This window comes from Podarcis cretensis (assembly GCF_951804945.1).
Source record: "Podarcis cretensis genome assembly, chromosome: 5".
Classification (NCBI taxonomy): domain Eukaryota; kingdom Metazoa; phylum Chordata; class Lepidosauria; order Squamata; family Lacertidae; genus Podarcis; species Podarcis cretensis.
This window is the reverse complement of record NC_137174.1, coordinates 80,631,527-80,652,471: the sequence shown is the minus strand read 5'-3', so window position 1 is coordinate 80,652,471 and position 20,945 is coordinate 80,631,527. Positions and strand designations below refer to the sequence as shown.

General features: G+C 42.8%; 2 protein-coding genes across 3 annotated transcripts in view; one reads left to right on the top strand and one right to left on the bottom strand.

Annotated features, from left to right (window-relative positions):
* The first annotated feature begins 20 nt into the window (after window positions 1-20).
* SSR3 (signal sequence receptor subunit 3) lies at window positions 21-7,607 on the top strand. The gene is made up of 5 exons (XM_079978329.1): window positions 21-272; window positions 2,577-2,703; window positions 3,739-3,837; window positions 4,580-4,711; window positions 7,213-7,607. The coding sequence occupies exons 1-5, from the start codon at window positions 116-118 to the stop codon at window positions 7,277-7,279; spliced, it is 582 nt and encodes a 193-aa protein (XP_079834455.1). The 5' UTR covers window positions 21-115; the 3' UTR covers window positions 7,280-7,607.
* A 1,730-nt stretch (window positions 7,608-9,337) lies between these two features.
* The window catches only part of KCNAB1 (potassium voltage-gated channel subfamily A regulatory beta subunit 1), a 184,805-nt gene continuing 173,197 nt past the window's right edge, over window positions 9,338-20,945 (bottom strand). For both annotated transcript variants that reach the window (XM_079978149.1, XM_079978150.1), the window contains exons 11-14: window positions 20,061-20,155; window positions 18,674-18,794; window positions 13,323-13,411; window positions 9,338-13,113 (exon numbers count right to left, since the gene is read on the bottom strand). In XM_079978149.1, coding sequence (XP_079834275.1) covers window positions 13,024-13,113; window positions 13,323-13,411; window positions 18,674-18,794; window positions 20,061-20,155 — 395 coding nt within the window. In that variant the 3' untranslated portion in view covers window positions 9,338-13,023. The remainder of the gene's footprint in view (window positions 13,114-13,322; window positions 13,412-18,673; window positions 18,795-20,060; window positions 20,156-20,945) is intronic.

Genomic DNA, 20,945 nt, shown 5'->3' with positions numbered 1-20,945 from the left:
TCCCAGGCCGTTGCGCCGCGTGTGCTTTCGTGGGCGAGTACGGCAGCCGCGCGGGGTCAGTCCCGGTCTTCCTTTCAAGCTCGGGAGACAGAAGGAGGCGGCGGCGGCGACGGCAATGGCTCCCAAGGGCGGTAGCGGCGGCGGCAGCAGCGGCGGGGCCCGGCAGCAGTCCGAGGAGGAGCTTCTCCTGCAGGATTTCAGCCGCAACTTGTCGGCCAAGTCGTCGGCGCTCTTCTTCGGCAACGCGTTCATCGTCTCTGCCATCCCCATCTGTGAGTGAGGAAGGGCTGGGTTGCCACGTCTCCCTCTCTTCCCCCTGGAAGAGCTGCTCTGTCAGCAGCGGGGGAGGCAGGGCTCCTCCCGGGGCGCGGGATAGGGAAGGCCACAGGATTTCGGGGTTCGAAGGGGACCCCCGAAGGTCATCCAGCCCAACCCCCTGCTGCAGTGCAGGGGCCACAGCTAGAAAGGCCCGGACGGACGGCCCTCCGGCCTAGAATCACGGAATTGCAGAATTGGAAGTAATCTAGGGGTCATCCAGTCCAGCTCCCTTACTTCAATGCAGGAATCTCAACTCAAAGCATCCGTGACAGATGAGGCTATTCAGCTTCTGCCGAAAAACTTCCTAAGGAAGGTGTGCCCCGCCCATTAAGTAGCTAAATGGCGCCTTAAACCTAAGATATGGGCGCCACAATGCGCTTTTTAAAAATAACAAGAATACAAAGCTGAAAATGAGTGAATGGCAGCTAAAATATTACGTTCATTTTTCACACAGTCTGATCCTTACCCTGTCCACCCCCCTAATATTCTTAAGAGGGTCTCGTCTCTTCAGTCTCTGGCAGAAAAAGGTCCTCCTTTCCTTTCACTCTGCAGTTTTAATCTGAAATCTTAGGCGCAGTATAGTGGTACCTCGGGTTAAGTACTTAATTCGGTCTGGAGGTTCGTACTTAACCTGAAACTGTTCTTAACCTGAGGTACCACTTTAGCTAATGGGGCCTCCTGCTGCTGCCGCGCCGCCGGAGCACAATTTCTGTTCTCATCCTGAAGCAAAGTTCTTAACTTGAAGCACTATTTGTGGGTTAGCGGAGTCTGTAACCTGAAGCGTATGTAACCCGAGGTACCACTGTGCTGCGCCCAGAGCTCATGAAATTCCCTGTCACAAAAATGTGCCTAGAACAATGGGAGTTTGTCAAGAAACTGCAATTACTGTCAGAAATTTCTTCCTGGTGTTTAGTCAGAATCTCCTTTGTTGTGACTTGAATCTGCGCATGTTCCAGCTGTCCATATTGTTCTTAAGCATAAAATGGTATTTCCTCTTCCTCTTTAGGGTGGCTTCTGGCCTTCTCTTAACCTCAAAGCTGTTATTCGCTGTGGACATGCATTGCAGTGGGATATAAGAAATATTATTATTATTATTATTAAAATATGTCTCTTTTTTGAACACCACAAAGAGAATATGGAAGTATTGCTATGTGGTTCATATTATCCACTTCTTTGGTATAGTTTGAGTGAAGCAAAAAAGGTGACAGCTTGTAATACATACTTCAGGCTCCATGCAAGATTATAGCAGTGCCTATATACCACTGATTCTCACTAAAGGGGATAATGTGCTGATATGAGACAAATAAACAAAATTGGGGGCTCATCTACACTTCCATTAGCCCATCCCCCCTAGTAAAAGCTGCAGTTTATTGCTGAAGTAGAACAACAGCAACTGAGTTTCCTGTGGATTGTTGTTCTGCATGGGTTTCCTGGGGGAAAGTGGCTGGGAAAAGGCAAAACCACAGACCTGTGCCTAGAAAGCACTAGACAAGCAGAAAACTGCCCAAACCTGTGTTTTCTAGGCACAGGACAAGTGGAAGTGTGGAAAGCCCTAAGTCAAGTTTCTAAGATTTGTGTGTGTTTTAAGGATTTGAAGAGCAAAGGGTTTCAAAAACTAGTTAGAATAATAGACCACTAGGTGGCATTGCTACACCTTTGTTGGGTGTTATCATGTTCGTTGACTGTAGTTAGTAAAATGAAAAGCAAAGGCAAATGTGCTTGAAATCAGTTTCATACAATTCTTCTGAAGCTATTCATCCTTGTGAATGTGGGATTCTTTTAGTTGTTGGGTCAGTCCAAAGATGACCTATTTCTTTCACTTTCAGATATCCCTTCTCCTTTATTATTTTGCATGGTGCTATTCAGTCAAAGGAAGACATATGTGGTAGAAGGTAGAATAGAAGATTGTCCGAAACAGTATGTAAACTGGAGATATATTGTTCAGCTAATCAACATTAGTAGCTGCCTTATATAGAGGTGGGCCCGTTGGTCCATCTAGCTAAACTGACTGGCAGTGGCTTTCCAAGGGTTAAAACTGGAGACACATTCTGCGTGTAAAGCATATGCTCTAGTGCTGAACTGTGATCATTCTTTTGAATGAAGAAGGAAGCTTTAACAAAAAAGGCAGTATATCTAGTTCAGAACGTCTTGAACAAATCGAGTCATTCATGTGTTGAGGTATTGATGTTGGGCCTGCTGTGCCACTTACTGTGGAGACTTAAAAAATCTTAACCACCTGCACAATGTTTTCCCCTTAGGGCTCTACTGGCGAATATGGCACATGGATCTTGTTCAGTCGGCAGTTCTCTACAGCGTTATGACCCTTGTCAGTACATATCTGGTGGCTTTTGCCTACAAGAATGTAAAGTTTGTTCTAAAGCACAAGTAAGCATTTGGACAGTTCATTTATATTTCTACTGCTTGGGGTGGGTTATTATGTTTATGGGGAAAATGAATGGGAGCTAGCAAACATCTTGTGATATCCCCCTCAGACTACATCCCCCTGGCTACTAAAAACCATTTCAGATCAGCCTTGCTGTAATTCTGGAGATGGTCTTTGGAGGGTCTATGAAGCAAGACAGTTCCAGAACTAGGCAATATCCGTTAAAGTTAATATCATAGCTTTATATGACTTTTAATTTTGGACAAAAAATATTTTGAATGGACGTTTTCTTCGGAAGAGCACTTGTACTTTTACTTAGACCAGGGTGGTCCGACTTTTCATACCAAGCGGGCCACAATAGTACTTCAACACAGAACTCACAGGCCACACACTGAATTCCATTTCCATATCGTAAATTAAAGTGTTCACAGTAGGTTTAATAATACTTAAAAAAACAATTAATATATATAATTAAATACACAATTAATAGATTTAATTATTAAACAGATTTAATACTCAAACAGATGTATGCACTTTAAGAATACATGACACAAAAAATAAGGCTTAAAGATTTTTTTTTTTATCTTGAACATTGCTGAGGGCTGCCAAAAACGCCTTGTGGGCTGCAGGTTAGACTATCCTGACTTAGACCCTAGTAAATATCATTGAACTTTGCTCCTAGTTGGATGGTTCCATCTGTTTGTTTCTTCTTTAGTGAACTCTGTGTTATACCTAGCAGTTATATTCGGAGTAAACCTACAAACATCAATGGGCCTAAGTTAGTCCTGGCTATTCTTTTCAGCGCACCCATTAACATTGGTTACAACCCTGTGATTGGAACCGTTGAAATGGGGCTTGCTGGCTTTGTGGCTCCGCAATATGGGCAGTCGGTCTTTCAAATCACTTTCCAGTTCACACCTAATGGCACTTTCAGGGTGATGTGCAGAGGGCATTTTATGAAATGGCTAGTATCCTTGAATTTATTCTGATCTCCCCACCCCAAAAACATCGGGAATGTAAAATGTTTTCTCTTTCAGAGTTGCCCAGAAGAGGGAAGATGCCGTTTCCAAAGAAGTAACTCGAAAGCTCTCTGAAGCAGACAATAGGAAGATGTCGCGCAAGGAGAAAGATGAGAGGTGACGGTCAAATGCATTGTACAGCTTTGTTTGCAGGCAACCTGAATTACACCCCTCTGTTCATAAAGAGGGATTTATTTCTGTGGTTTTGTGTTTGTTTTGACTTGGCTTGTTGATTACCACCATCTTAATGCCTGCTTTGTTTTGGGCTGATTGTGTTTCAGATTTCACCAGTTGTTTTTTTAAAGCAGCATGGTTTGTGTATAGTTCACCATTTTATATAACTTGATGCATTAAAAATGCTTTTAAAAGTGATTTATTATCCTAAAAAGCTCTTCAGTGGTGCTAGATTGAATACTTAGCAGTAACTTCCCAACCTAAGCTTTTATTCTTCATTAAGTTACTATTTCATAGCAGGAGATTCAATCTTGCTTTCTTAAGTTTGAGTTATGTGTTTGTTTGTTTTTTTAAAAGATCTCTAATCGCTAAAGGCTACATTCAGATAGCAATTTTCCCCCTTTCTCCTGATGCACCCATACCTGATAATTCCAACATTTTATACAATCTTTCACACAGTGTAAAAACTGCTTTTGGAAATTTAATGGAAGTTTGGCACTCATTACTGTGTTTCCAAAAAAAACCCCTGTTTGCCTATTGACAGCTGGCAGGTGCCTTCACTGTACTCCTTTTGACTCTTAAATAAAATAATCTTTTTTTCAGAAACTGGAATTTAGCATCTAGGTCATTTGTCAGTGGAAAAAATATGCCTAAATTGTTTGAAATGCTGCTTTTGCCTCTGCAGAATTTTGTGGAAGAAGAACGAAGTAGCAGACTACGAAGCAACAACATTCTCCATCTTCTACAACAATACACTCTTCCTGGTCTTGGTCATCATTGCTTCCTTTTTTTTGTTGAAGAACTTCAATCCCACCGTGTATCCTTTCCTTCCAAAAATTTCAAGTACTTCGAGATAGATGGGTAGCATAAGTCAGGTGTACTCTCAAGGGATATAGTTTCAGGGCCTGTAATTCAAAGAAACCAGACACATTATGGATACAGTTGTAGCAAGAACAGACACCTTTGCACCACAACTGTAGAGCAAATAGTGCAAGGGCATTATCAGGACAAAGCAAATAGTCCTACCAGTAATAGAACATATGGACAGTATTGTGACACTATTTTATTAGTGACTAAATTACAGGGATGTGTGGGGTATATATAAAATTATTAAAATTTTTATTACAGTGACCAGCTAACTGAATGTTCCTGAAGTGGAGGTACTTGGGACATTCAGGTTCTTAATCTCTGTAAAAGTTTCCAGTCCTCCTTAGGATTCTCCCACCCTCTGGAAAAGTAGGCGTTCTAAAAATAAAAAAAAAATGCTTTTAATGGCAACTGCCACATGTCATTTTCTGGAAATATTTATTCCCTTTTGCACAGCCACCAGTAACCCACAAACAGAAAGGAGCCTCTGTTGATGTGGGGAAGTTTTGTGACATTCTAAACTCAGATATATAAACTAATTGCCAAATGGAACCTTAAACTCTGGTTACAGTTGCCACAGCAGAATGTCTAGGCAGAATTATTTTGTCAAGGAAATTTATTATTATCACTATTACTCATTTTATTTCTATATTCATTTTATTTTTTTATTTATTTTTATATATTTGTTATATTTTTAAGAGAAAATCTCAGAGTGGTTTGTAATGCCTTAAAACATCAAATAAAACAATACAGAACAAAACAGATTTAAGCTTCAAGGAAAATATTTCGGATCCTTCTCTAAGTTACATTTACTTTCCCCATATTTCTTTACCTACTTAATTTATAGAGCTGTCCTGTAGCAGAAGTACTCTAGGAAGCCAGTGTGGTTTGGTGGTTAGAGTGTTAGACTGGGACCTGGGAGATCAGGGTTCAAATCCTCACTCGGTCATGAAGTTCACTGGGTGACCTTGGGCCACTCACAGCCTCTTAACCTACTTCGCAGGGTCGTTGTAGGGATTAACAGGAGCGGGTGAACCATGTACTCTTTGGAAAAAAAGGTGGGATATAAATGCAGTAGATAAACTCTTCTGCTTACCTGCTTAAGAAACCTGGAGAGGCCAGCCAGATGGAGATTTCAGTTGCCAGCTTGGCGTCCAGGGATCTCCACATGGTTGCAACTGGGTACTTTCTAACACTGTTCTAGAGCTGTTTCAAGGGGTCAGTGTTTCCCCATGGACACAAGTAGTGCTGTTTGTGCCAAGGTCCTGCACAGTACAGGTGAGCTGTGTGTAGGCCTTATGCTCAGGGTAGGTTACTCCAGATCTGGCTGCCTGCAGGGCTTTCTCCAACCAGCTTAACTTTATATGGGAGTCAATTGGTGGGTTTTCTGGCGCCAGGTAGGATTGCTTTTCAGCCACAGTGGCACATTCCTCAGCTGTTCCATAGGACTGGGCTATAGGTTGCTTTTGAGGAGCAGATGGGTGGATGTCAAGGGTCTTGCTTCCCTCTCCAGTTGCAATTGCAAGCCAGTCCTTTGACCACAAGCTCCTCTACTTACATAGAATCATAAAACAGCAAAGACCTGATGAAGAGAGCACAGCAGAGGTTATATTTTCTGAGAATTCTCTGGAGAAACAATCTCTCAAAAGACCTGTTGATTGCCTTTTACCATTGTACTGTTGAGAGTGTATTAACTTATGGTCTGTGTATGGTTTGGGAGCTGTACGGTCAGGGAAAAAACAATGCTGTCCAGGGTTGTAAGGACTGCGGAGAGAATAATTGGGGCACTCTTCCCACCTTGGATCAAATCTATGCTTCCAGGTGCCATAAGAAAGCTGCAGAGATAGTGATTTCTTTCAGCTTCTGCCTTCTGGAAGAAGGTACAGGGTTATAAAGACTAGGACTAGCCGTCTGAGAAACAATTTCTATTCAAATGCAATTTTGGTTTTAAACACAGTGTAAGGTAGTCTCTATGGGAGTATGTTGTATTTAATTATGGGGTATCAGAGTTTTTAGGGGGCTAACCAAGCTGGGATAGCTGGGATAGCAGGCTTGTTGGGTTTTGAATGTCTGATGTAGATTTTTTCAATTTCATTGTTCTGTGTAGGACAGTGACAATAAAGATTATCGTATCGTATCATATCATAACTGTTCTTGGAAGGGACCCTGGGGGGGGGTCATCTAGTCTAGCGCCCTGTGATGCAGCGATCTTCTTTGCCCAGTGTGAGGCTCAAATCCACGACCCTAAGCTTAAAGAGTCTCACACCCTACCAACTGAGCTATCTGGGATGGGATACATAGTACTTGGTTTCATTCTTGGACTTGGGATAATAGATCCCTATTTATACGACATCCTGTTTTTGTAGCAGTTGCGTTGGTAGATATGCATTGGGAGATATACTTACCATCCTGAGTGTTTGGGCTTTCATCCTTAACATGCTGCTTTATCAGAAACTACATCCTGTCCATCAGCGCTTCGTCTGGATTGATTGCTTTGCTTTCTACAGGTTCCAAGTAGACAGAATTGTTTGGATGGGTCAGTCCTATCCAGTCACACTCAGCAGCCTGGATAGAGAGGTGTTGCTTTTTTATAGCTTGAAAACATGAGAAAGTATTTTTTACAAGAAAACAGAACGGAAACACAGATTATGGTTCCTTCATAAAATAACAAAAATGAGTGCACCAGGTACTGTCATTTTAGCTCATGAAATTGTTTTTCAAAACACAAATATGTTACAAATAAGTTGCTCTTTTTTCTGCCAGTGAGATGGGCTTTGTTGACTTCGAGCAGTGACTTCATCTCGTAACCTTTTGTAATCATGTTTGAATAAAAGCTTAAAAGAAAATGCAGCCTGAAGCTTCTTCCATTGTGATATTGTCCTGTTTTCTGTTCTCTGCATTTCAGTCTTTAAAGAAATTTTCGCTGTGTTTAGTTGAACTTACTCTTAGGAAAATGCATAGAATGCAGCCTTTGCCCAGCTTTTCCAGTCCTTTTATCTTGTGCGTAAGGAATGTCTTCCTTCTTGCTTCCATTGCAGAAAAGATTCTCACCCTCATCATAGGGTGAAAACTGAAAATGTAAGTTTCCATCATCTTATTCGGTTCAGACTTGTTAATTCACAGCAGTTGCCAATAGTGAAATAGCATGCCATAAAAATACATCCTACTTTAATTAAAACTGAACTCACCCTGTGCTAAACTGAAATGAGATGAATTTGAATATTCAAGTTCAGTCCCATGTTTCCCTTTCTGTATGCACCTCTAAATGCTATCTGATATATGCCGCAATTCTGGATCTGCTACATGCAGTAGTTTAACAGTCTACTCTCCCCTCCAAAACCACTACCCTTCATATTATAACAAGCAAACGGAAGCAATGATTGAAGGTGTAGCAAAGAGGACAGAAGCTTAACAAAAGATGATTCAGTTAAGAGGAGTGATCACTGATATTAATTTGGTATAAATCACTGTCTAAAGAAATTTTGCATGTGGGATGTGCGAGGCTTTCTCCAGTAGTAGGAACCCTAGGATTTGAAATGAAACTGCATGCAACAGTCATCTAATAATTTAAGTCTGCAAATGAGGCCTGTCAACCAGATGCCCAAAACAGTTTTTCTAGCATGAGTTAACATTTCTTTATGGAAAAGTGGGCTGCAGGTTCACCACTTCTGTGCAAAAGTTATCTTTCATTCTGCTGGGCAGCACCCCATCCCCCCTTTTTTGTAAACTCTGCTTCCTTTCGGCCAGTGGTGACCAGCTGTTTGGGGACTACAATTCCCACCATCCCTGACCTCTGGTCCTGTTAGCTAGGGATGATGGGAGTTGTAGTCCCAAAACAGCTGGAGGGCCATGTTTGGCCACCACTGCTTTAAGCCATGCTGTATCCTCAAAACTATTGAAATTAAGCTAAATTCATTGTTATATGGCAGGTATGATGATGTCACGGGGCATTACTGAACGGTCAGGATTTCATTGGGCAAAAAACTTTGGGGCTGTAGCAGTCGATTCCATGAATTAAGTTTAATTGTTCTCTTATCCTTTCTGCTGTCGATCAGCAGCAAGTAGCTGACTTTTTTCTGTAACAGTGGTGATGGAATAACCCTTGTTAATTGCTTAAAATGTGAAGACAATGGGGGGGGCAGAGACACCCTGAGGATTTCTGTGAAGCCATGTAGGCTGTCTCAGATGAAGAAAAACTTCGAATAAATCTTCCGAAGAAGAGAGTGTGTCTCTAAGGCAATCAAAAATATCCTGACCTCCCCCTCCCCCCCGACCCCACTGCATTTCATACTTCAAATCAACGTATGTTAATAGTCACTGGTATCTTATGAGAGACACTGCCCTTTAAATCTGTCTTTAGCTAATGCTCTCGATGAATGAACATTTTCTTTCCTATCAAGCACTCTGTGTAATGTGGTTATCCCTACTGGGAAAGAAAAGTAATATGTATTGATTTTCAAAGTAATGAATCAGAAAGATACAGTCCTATTTTAATCCTAATAATGTAGGCTCTCCACCACTACCCTCCCCGCCCCCGCTCCACCACTCCAAATTAATGGATCCAAAGTAATTAAGCTAGGTGCATAAAATGCCTTTATTATGTCCAAGCAGAAATAGAAAGCAGTTCCTAGTATACAGCAGCTGAATTCATTTACACAGACCATTGCTTTGATTAAACACATTAAAAGAGGAAAAAGTATATTTGTTCTTTAGAACTCGGTGCCTTCTGTAACCTCCGTTGCTAGGACTGTCCGGTGAACAGTTCAAATGCAAAGGCCTTGCTTGATGGAGGGGAGGGAGGCGGCGGCTGCGATTCAGAAGCTTCACGCATGGTGCGACCTATATGAGCCAATGCACCTTTGCTGCTTTCTGTGAGATGGTACATGTTCCATGTGCTAACCCAGACTTCCCTGTAAGTTCATTGCAGCGGCTGGAGCAAATCTTTGGAGAAGAATGAAAACAGATCTGTTCCTGCCGCCGAAATGAGCTGAAGAAGTTGTGCCAGGCAGAGAAAGACTATGTGCATTGAAGCTTTGCCACCCAGACCAGATGAATGGAGTTGAATACATGTGCATGATACCCCTGCCCACCAGGTGAACTGGAAGATTTCTGGATATGGAACTTGGCTTTATGGCCATTTGCAACAAGAGCAATTATCCATGAAAGCAGGTTTCACAGCAGTTGCCCCAGATACAGGCTATCGTATGCAAAAAAGATGAAATGCATGTTCACCGTTTTGGGGTAAGGGTACTCATCTGGGGCCAGAGTTAGGTAACAGGAAATTATTGCTGATAAGGTACAGCAACAAAAAGGAAGCCATTGTGTAGCAGTGAGTATTTAGTATGTTTCTGGATCTGGGTCTTGAGCTGCAATCCTAATGGATTAGGCCCCACTGAGTATGCAGATTGCAGTTTGTGTCTGTCCTTTAGAGTGCATGCTGTGGAAATGAGATGTAGTAAACTAAAAGGATATTTATACTTTCCATATAAATATGGTGTTCCCTGCTCAAAGGCCATGGCACCTCCCCACTCCCAATTGTATGCACTTTTTTTATTACAGAGGTGGGGAGCCACTCCAGATGTTGTTGGACAATAGCTCCATCTGCTGGCCATACTGGCCGGGGTTGATGCAAGTCAAGAGTCAAAGATCTGTAGGCTCTCAGGTTCCCCACTAGTGTTTTACAGTAGTGGATCTCAAAACCACTCTTGAGACTTCAATTAGACATGAAAAAGTGGACCTATCCACAAATGTAATAAAACATCTCAGCTGAGAAGACCTCATTTCTGTTGGCCAAGCCCATTGAAGAAAAAGAAGAGTCCATGATAAGGTCTTTGCAGCCCACAAAATCAAAGTATTCATGGAAAGTAAGAGATGACAGGGTTGTAGCCGGGAGAGTGTGCTGTTCCTAAACGGTGCTTTCAAATGCAATGGTTTGGAGGATTTCTAGAATACACATATCATATGATAGAGATATACAAATCAAGAGGCACAAAACAGCTGCATTTCATCACTGTGGGATCATTGCCAACTGAATACAACCATGCAAATGGGGCAGGTTAGGAGTGGGAAGAAGGGAGAGGAGATCTCCTTATCTGTATTAATCATCTGCCCATCGAATGAGACAGATGGATGCCAACAACAGCCAACAACAACACCTACCCATCAAATGATTGCTTTCAAGAGCAGAACGGTGTGGCATCAGCCTTCTACCTGGCTGTGCTGCCTAGGGCAGATGGATCTTGTACTCCAAAACATTGGAGGGCACCAGGTTGGGGAAAGCTGTTCCAGACACTTTCTAGTTCTTTGATTGCTGATGCTTATGGACTGATTTATACACAACACTTGCAATTTTCAGTAATGCTGACTTCTAGCTACACTGCTAAAGGAGCTTGCTCAAACCAGCCAGCTTCCATTTGCACTTGGCAAAGCTTGATGTTTTTGGCATCCCACCACTGGTACTTAAAAAAAGATGCTCTTGTTGCATCAAGATGCTCTTGTCCATCACAGGCCATCCTGTGCAACTGGCATGTGCATGTTAAGTCCAGTGCTTGGCGAAATTACCATTAAGCAGCATAAGATCACTGAAAACCACAGCTGCCATGTGCCAAAACAAGGATTGGAAACCAAAACCCGTGATTTAATGATGATCCTAAATACAGTTTGGAAACGAAAGTGAGAAAAGGCAGAGGAGGTTGGGCAAACAAAAACATTTCCTGGGATCCATTAAACTGTGATGAAGTGCTTACAAACTGCATCAGGCTTTTCGATGGAGGTACAAAAGGGGAAATGAAACCCTTTCTAATACACCTTCAGAAAATTGTACAACTCTGCACATTTTGTACATTTATTATACATTATATTAGTTAAGTTTAAGTAATCAAAGTTGCAGTAACTACGTCTACAAGCTGCCAAAAGTAAAGCAGGTTCTAATAAAACAGCATTAAATTATGGCATTTTTTATTTCCGTTTTTGCAGCAGCAAAATGATTGTGTGAATTTTACTTGCCTAGCCTAGCCTCTTTCAGCCTGATCCTAAGCACATTGACTCAGGTGCGGGGGGGGGGGGACACCTCTGTTCTGATGCTGCAAACCTCTAGGGGGGAACATGTGGCCCTCTCCAGATGTTTTTGGACTTCCAGCTCCTATCAACCACTATGGCCAGCAGTTAAGGATAAATGGGTGTGGTTTTCCAGCAACATCTGGAGAGCCGAAGGTAAACCATCTCTGCTTTAAGCAGGTGATAGAACTACAGCCTTTACTCTTTTTATTTTTAAATGCAGTAAAGCTAATGGCTACAATCCAGCTTAACTTAAGCACTGTGAAGCCTCCCCACCTCCCAAATGGGGAGTGTGAAGCATATGCATTCAATCCTGTGCACTTTTCCTTGGAATTAAATCCCAGGGTATTCAATAGGGCTTACATACTCCCTGGTAAGTGTGCACAGAAGTGTAGCCAATGGTTGCTTAGCTTTGGATGGATCATGTTCATTCCCCACCCCCCAGTGAATCTGGAGCTACCATATACAACCTGCCTCTGAAATCCTAAAATAACTGGCGGGCAAAGATGCCATCCTCTGTAATTCTTTTATTTTCTGCCTTTAAATGGACAGCCCGTACTCCCCTAAACAAAGTCCAGACTAGGCTAGTACCCTAGAACTCAGATTCAGCATAAAAAAATGCAAATGGAAAAAACACACCCAAACTTACTCATCTTCAAGATAGCTCGAAGAATTTTTATGCTTGAAATTGCCTGATATGCGTCTTTGACCTATACCTGTATCTGGCTTTTGTGTTCGTTGAAAAAATATATCTGTACATCCTTCTTCTAATTTCCAAGTAACTAAAGCTTAGAAGAAATCTTTTATTGTTTCTTTACAATGTGTATTTTCACTGCATAAATGGGAAGTGCCGAGAGGATAATAAGGGTCAACAGGGAGCGGGCACGACCCGGCGAGAAGTTGTGCACAAACTCTGCGGAAATGAATGCTAGCGCACAATGTCCTGCATGATCTCATTCGTTTCAACAGGGCTTGTGCAGGAGAATCTGACTGTAGTAAAAAAGAAGAAGCAATAAAGCAAAGGCAATCTCAGTTGTAAAGAGAGATCGGCTGTGCTTTTGGATCCCGGCGCAGTACGCCGCCTTGGAGAATCTAGTAAACAACAGAGACTGCCGAATAATTCTAATCAGGATATTATTGACTTGGTACTGTACTAAGTACAGAGCGCTATTTTAGCCATGCAGTCCAGTTTAATCATGCAATGCATTAGGATCTGTAGTCCTTCTTGCTGTAAGGTTTGTTCCCCAAGATGTTATCGATCTCATTCACAATGTGGGACGTCATCTTCGGAAGAACCTGTAAGCATAAAAAGTGGGCGGCATACGTTCAGGATCATTACGTGCTTTCAGTTCACCAATTAAAACAAAAACGACATTTTGCTCCAAAAGAATGCAGGTAAAGATGGGTTATGCTCTGTGTTCAGAACTTACGTACACTTGAATAAATTTGCCTATTTTGATCATCCATTTGCTTCGGCTCATCACAAATTAAGATTTTGTACTTGCCTGTATGGCACCAAGATTTTCTATTAGCTGCTCCGGATTGGAAGATCCTAAGAGGACAGAGCTCACACCCTCGTTACGTAGACACCATGCTGGGAAGACAGAAAAGCCCATGGCTGGGTTAGGGCCGGTATTGGTTGATGCTGGTGAGCAACCTTAGTTCAGAGGCTTATCTCATGCAGTGGTTAAGACCTTATCATTCAGACATTTTTCCAGATAGGTTTTTTTTTTTTTTTTTAACACCGCTGTGATAAGAAGAAAAGAAATTATGTGGCATTTGGCTACAAACAAAACTTGCTTATGTCCCATCTGCAATCTATTGCAGGGACCTGTCAGGGACAGGCAAGACCATGGGTAGGCAAACTAAGGCCCGGGGGCCGGATGCGGCCCAATCGCCTTCTCAATCCGGCCCACGGACAATCTGGGAATCAGCGTGTTTTTACATGAGTAGAATGTGTGCTTTTATTTAAAATGCATCTCTAGGTTATTTGTGGGGCCTGCCTGGTGTTTTTACATGAGTAGAATGTGTTATTTTATTTAAAATGCATCTCTAGGTTATTTGTGGGGCATAGGAATTTGTTCATTCCCCCCCCCCAAAAAAAAATAGTCTGGCCCCCCACAAGGTCTGAGGGACAGTGCTGAAAAAGTTTGCTGACCCCTGGGCTAGCCACTGAAGAGTGGTCACTGTGTACAGAGGAGAGGACATCGGGAGAATGGGGTGCTGCAGACTGACTTGGGTCAGTGACTTGGGGGAACCTGTAACAGCCAGGAGACAAGAGTCAGAGCCAGGAGACCAGGACCAGAAGAGGATTGAAGTGGGAGGAGCAGAAGTAGGTTGCACGCTGACGTAGTCTTCAACTGCTTGTGTGTAGCTCAGGTGGGGAAGATACATAACCCGAGGCCTCTCTGTTGCTGTAACAGCCTCAGCGAGTGCATGGCTAGGAGTAGCTGAGGGACCTACGACTGACAGACCTGCCTTTTCCTAACTTGTAAGTCTACTTTTGACAATACACTTAATTCTGCCCTCACTGTGACAGGACACCTTTTCAGCTCCAGGGCCACATTCCCTTTCTAGGCAGCTTTTCCAAGGGCCACATGTCAGAGGTAGGTAGAGCCAGAAGCAAAAAGCAGGCAGAGCAACAAAATAAATGAAATTAGGAGCACACAGGTGATGGTGCTGAGGTGAATTGAAACCTATTCTGTGCAGCCACTTTGGGCTACTGACTTCTGGGGAATGTCCATTGTCATCACGTACTGCCTTTGCTTTCTCCCTGGTTGCAGATGACGAGAAGCTTGTTCCTTTGCTGGTTTGCAAAATTGTGAGGAGCGCTTCATGGCTTACATTGTCTAGGCAGCAGCCCGAGAAGTGGGATCGGGCCACATTGCTTACCTGGTTTCCCAGTGTGGAGGACACTTCTGGTAACTGATAGAAAGAGGCGGAGGGGTGAGTTGATGGGCAGGTTGGTGCGGTGCAGGTGCTATGGCAGGAGCAGGGAATTAGCTTCACCTCTGTGTCTGCACCATGCCTGCCTCCCTAGTGTCTCACCCCTCTCAGGTACCAGCAGTGACCTCAGAATTCGGAAGCCAGGTAACCAGCACTGCCCCATCTTGCTGGCTGCTACAGAATCTGGATTGTTTTCTTTTGTTTTAAACTTATTCCTGCACTGAATGTATTAGCTGATTTTTTTTTGAAAAGTCATCTGCCAGGGCCAGAAGTGATATTTGAACTTCATCGGACCATTTATCTCCCACCCCGTCATCCCTGTGAAACATTTAAATCGTGTCTTTGGCAAGGCAAGAACGAGACAGCACAGTTAAACATGATTAATGGTCTCTCTTGAATTTCTGTGCTGTGTTAGCTCTATTTTCGCAGCCTGAGTCAATCAGGGCTACACAGCTGTTGGGAGGGAACTGTGCTAGGGGAAAAGGAAAAAAAAAAGATTAAAGGGGGGGAAATCCAGTCCTGCTCATGATTATTTCATAGTAATCACTAGCCCAACTTTGTTGCTGTCATCCATAAAAACAGCTATTCTTCCTACCCCCAAAGATAATGCATTCAGTAGCTGTATCCAGTATGCGACAAGGTACTTGGATGCCTTTGTAAATATTTGCATTTCATAACCAGGCTTGCTGTATTGTTGGGTAAAACAATAGGCATCCTGGAAAAGACAGCATTTTTACCGCAGCAGCAGGCAGAAGGAAATTAGGGGATAAATCACAGGTCAGTGGTAGAGCATTTCTTTTCTGGCAGAAAATCCCAGGCTTGATTCTTGGCATCTCCAATTAAAAGGGTCTCAGAGTCGGAGAATATATCTGCCTGAGACCCCCCAGGAGATCTACTGCTAGAATAAACAGCACTGGGCTACATGGAGCAATGTTCTGATTCAGTATAAGGCAGCATCATACATTCATTATTCCTTGTTAGGTCTCCGTGGGTCACTCGAAGATTTGGCTTGCATCCATATTGGGAGGGACTTGCAAGTGGAAATCAGGGAGAAGTTTGATCCAGTTAACATTTTTTAGGTAAACTTACCTAATTTGTGCTGCCTGAAACAAGGTGTGAACTAAAACAAAAGCAATCTTCAAATTTCGCAATTCTTTGAATTTTGCAATGCAGTTATCAAGTCAAGTAACACATACAAAAACGCATGTGCTGGAGTAAAGTGTGAATTTGGCAAAACTGCATACAAATACATGTACATTAGATTGAATTCACTAAAATGGAGACAAAATTTCACAAGGATTTTTATTTGAATTGCAAACTGATGTGGAAGTGTGGAGAACTGATTAAATTTGGAAACAGTTACAGATAGGTAGCCGTGTTGGTCTGCCATAGTCAAAACAAAAAAAATTCCTTCCAGTAGCACCTTAAACACACTGTGTATCTGAAGAAGTGTGCATGCACACGAAAGCTCATACCAAGAACTAACTTAGTTGGTCTTTAAGGTGCTACTGGAAGGAATTTTTTTTGTTTAAATTTGGAAAGTGAGAGAAACAAAAATTGACAGATTGGCCCATCCCTGCTTGCAAGCGCAAAACCACAGGAGCTGAGAACACCCTTGCTGAGAATCAGTGAGGGACCAGGGGCCAGTGTGCGTCCCACTTCAGCCTGAAAAACCCAAATCTAAATCAGTACACTATCTTGCCTCTGTCAGTCATGGCAACGTCCTTTGCAAATATGAGAAGAACAATTATCCTCTGCCAGAAGCTGTTATTTAATCAGATTCTGCTTTGTGGGAATTATCTCAGTTACAAGGGGATTTATCTTTATTGCCCTAACTGTGAACTGTCCTAGTGTTTTGAAAGGACTTCCTTCTAAATCAGGGGTAGTTGACGTGGTTCCTGCCAGATGTGGAACTTCAACTCCCATCAGCCCCAGCCAACATAGCCAATGGTCAGTGACGATGGGAACAGTTGTCGAACAACATCTGGAAGACCCCCATAGCTTTTCCTCTTCGCTGGCAAGTCTTTTAGCCTCTTTCCCAAAGGGACGCTGCATCTGTTCCTTAGGATTTCATGGTACACTCAATTTGTTTTAATCAGGGTTGCAATTAATTAATGTTTAATTTGTTAATGATTATTTGATTAAACCCTTTTAATCAGCCAAATAGTGTCCCTAGTTTAATCAGCCAGCAGGTTTTTCTTTTTAAAAAAATATTTTTAAGGCAAGTACTATCTTAAAAGAGCATTTCCCCTTTTCTTTCACATATTAGGGACCTTCTCAGATTATGCTTGCTATGACAATGTGGTGCACATTACCTAGAAACACGTACGCTTCCTACTTCAGAAATATGGTTTTTACCCCTTAAATAAATATATGTAATCAATAACCATAAACCAGCTGAAACTCATATGAAAAGCGGCATGGTTCAGTGGTAGAGCAAAAGGTCTTAGGCTCATTACTTGGTATGCATCTCTAAATAGGGCTGGGAGAGAACTCTGAAATGCTAAATAATAATAATAATAATAATAATATTTATTTATTTATACATACATACATACATACATACATACATACATACATACCCCGCCCATCTGGCTGGGTTTCCCCAGCCACTTTGGGTCAATACTGACCTAGATGGTCCAAAGAACTCAGTACAGTCATACCTTGGTTGTTGAACGCCTTGGTACTCATATATTTTGGCTCCTGAATGATCAAAACTTGAAAGTGAGTGTTCCAGTTTCCGAACATTTTTTTGGAAGCCGAACGCACATTCGAAAACCAAGGTACGACTGTATATGATAGCTTCCTATGAACCTTAATTGATCATAAGAAGCTTGATTAAGTTGGGTGTTGTTTCTTTATGCCACCCTCAGCTTTGGAAAAGCAGTCTAGAAATGATTTAGATAAATGCATAAATAAAATTAGCTGCTGAAGACCACTGCAACCAACTCTCAAAAAGGGCACTGGATAAGTACCTCCTTTGCACCGCAAGTAGCTCACAGTGCCAACCCAATTGAACATCACTAATGATATAGGTTTCTTGGGGGGGTGTATTTGTCTATGTATTCTTGACATAATAATAGTCCATTAAAGGTAAAGGTAAAGGGACCCCTGACCATTAGGTCCAGTTGCGGACGACTCTGGGGTTGCGGCGCTCATCTCGCTTTACTGGCCGAGGGAGCCGGCGTACAGCTTCCGGGTCATGTGGCCAGCATGACTAAGCCGCTTCTGGCAAACCAGAGCAGCGCACGGAAATGCCGTTTACCTTCCCGCCGGAGCGGTACCTATTTATCTACTTGCACTTTGATGTGCTTTCATTTGTGGTGGATTAAGGGGCTATACTGCAACCAAAGAGGGATTCTCCACCCCACCCAACATTTGTGGTATGAAAAGTTATAGGACTTCAGCAGAAAGTTACACGATATGCACTGATTGGAAGTGAAGCAGTGTGACTACCCCAAAACCCAAGCAGGCACAAACAGTATTGAATGCGGAGTTGTGTCTGACTTCGCTGATAGCATCATGAATACGAATACAGTGGTGCCTCGCAAGACAGAATTAATTCGTTCCGCGAGTCTCTTCGTCTTGCGGTTTTTTCGTCTTGCGAAGCACCCCTATTAGCGGCTTAGCGGCTTAGCGCTATTAGCAGCTTAGCGGCTTAGCGGCTTAGAAAAAGGGGGGGGGGAGGGAAAAAACTCGCAAGACTCGTAAGACGTTTTCGTCTTACGAAGCAAGCCCATAGGGAAATTTGTCTTGCGAAGTGCCTCGAAAAACGGAAAACCCTTTCGTCTAGCGAGTTTTTCATCTTGTGAGGCATTCGTCTTGCGGGGCACCACTGTAGTTATGAAAACACAATGCAAAAGACATCTGGAGGTGCCCAGAGGGGGGGGGGACTCCCAGAATCACTCACCAACAGCCAGCTGAGGTAGGGTGCATCCGAGGCGTTCAGCAATGGGGAAGAGATCTTTCAGCTTCGACTGCTGTTTTCTCCCTTCCTCGCTCACAATCTTCTCCTTTAGCCACTGATAGCACTGGGGAAACAGAAGACAACAAGATGTTAAAAGGAAGACAAACCTTAGTTTAAATCATGCACTGCCCTGTTAAGAGCCGCTCTCTAGGTCACAACTGGAGAGAAAAGGGGGAGAAATGAGCTCCTGGCTCTCACTCGCAGAGCCAGCAAGCAAACACAAACTCAGTTATCCTTAGGCAGCCAATCTCTAGTGCTGGACAAATCCATTTTCCTTAAACATGTGGAGCTTTGATGATTGCTTTCAAACATGCCACAATGATTTCAGTGTGCTGCCATCCTTCAAAATGTCAAACAAGGTTGCTGTGAGGGGCATGGGGGTGGGTGGGTTGGCAACAGTGACAGTATGTCACAGATAACAGGCTATACTAAACAGGCTGCAACAGCAGCCAGTCAATGTGTCTGGGCAATTCATGTCAATATGTCCTTGTTAAGTTTCCTTTAAAAAGGCTTAGAAGCAATTCTGGATACAATTTGTGGCTGACATGCCAGCTTGATTTAATCAATAACGCCAGGAACGAAAACACTGATCTAAGTGTTTCAGAGAAGACTAAAGGCTGTGGAGGGACATCTGTTGGTCTTCAGTATATATACCGAGGCTGGGAAACCTTTTTCAGCCTGAGAGATGCATTCATTCCCTTGTGGGCAACCAGTGGGGGCCATGGGCGAATGGTGGATGGTGTCAGAGGCAAAAATGTGTAGCAGCACACAGCTGGCCAACTGTTCAATTGTATCCCAATGTGGTGCAAAGATGCACCACTGTTTAAACTGTCTCTAGGTCTCTTCCATCTCCACCTCTTGTGTAGTGAAAGCCTATCATGTATTCTTATCTAGCCACACACCATGAATCTTAATAATCAGGGAAGCAAGAAGAGATAACATGGAAATATGTATGTAACAGGCAACTTGGATGTTCTCCAAGAATACTTAATGAAATCAGAATCTCCATCCAGTTTATGAATAAAATCAAAATGGTAAGCAATGGGATAGGCTTGTATCTCATGCTAGTCATACTGGTCATAGACCTCAGCAACAATGTTCTCATTAATGCTGAAATCTTGATTGTCAAGGGAATTATTATTGTTGTTGCTATTTATTAAATTTGTATACCGCCCTTTACTTGTAGATCTCAGGGGAAATTCTTTCCGTCATTCAAACATGTGCACCTTCACACTTTTCACCTACCATCCTGAGCTCAGAAAAGACATTTCTCTAGAGCACAGGGGGAAATACGTTGTGATCGTATAAGTGGTTAGCATGGGGAAAATACCTTCAAAGAAGCCCTTGAGCTTTCGGGAATTCCATTGGCGTATTTCCCTGAGACAATCCCACAGGCGAGAGGGGACCACGTCATTGCTCCAACTCCTGCAGAACAACCAATCAGACAAGAGATAGCACTGAGATACAGTGGTACCTCGGGTTACATACGCTTCAGGTTACAGACGCTTCAGGTTACAGACTCCGCTAACCCAGAAATAGTACCTCGGGTTAAGAACTTTGCTTCAGGATGAGAACAGAAATCGTGCTCCGGCAGCGTGGCAGCAGCAGAAGGCCCCATTAGCTAAAGTGGTGCTTCAGGTTAAGAACAGTTTCAGTTTAAGTACGGACCTCCAGAACGAATTAAGTACTTAACCCGAGGTACCACTGTAATGTTCACAAGATCCTGTAGACACCTCTCTCTCTCTCTCTCTCTCTCTCTCTCTCTCTCTCTCTCTCTCTCTCACTCTCTCTCTCTCACACACACACACACACACACACAGATGTGTGTTACGGATTACATAAGCAAATAAAAGCAAATATATACCACAAATGACCAAAGTACCTTTGCTATGAGGAAAAACTACATCATTTGGCCTTTACAATTTAGAAAAACAGAAGGCTGGGCTTCCAGGGGCTGGAGGGCCGGAGGCAACATGATAGAGTTTTATAAAATTACAGATGGTGTAGAGAAAGAGAGACATTTTCCTCCCTCCTTCATAATAATAGAAATTGGGAGCATTCAATGGAACCATTGCTTAGTGGGCAGAACCACAGCAGATTCCTGACAGTGGGACCAGTGCTTCTTTACTGGGAGAGGGAGAGAGAGGGATGAAGGCCGTATCTTGTGCAGATTCCCCAGCAAAGCTGATTCAGTATTCCTACTAGCAGCCTTTGC

Coding starts and splice junctions, on each gene's coding strand:
- SSR3 (XM_079978329.1), top strand. CDS start 116: ATGGCTCCCAAGGGCGGTAGCGGCGGCGGCAGCAGCGGCGGGGCCCGG. Junction 2,704..3,738: donor AAGTTTGTTCTAAAGCACAA/GTAAGCATTTGG, acceptor TTTCTCTTTCAG/AGTTGCCCAGAAGAGGGAAG. Junction 4,712..7,212: donor AAGAACTTCAATCCCACCGT/GTATCCTTTCCT, acceptor CTGCTTTATCAG/AAACTACATCCTGTCCATCA.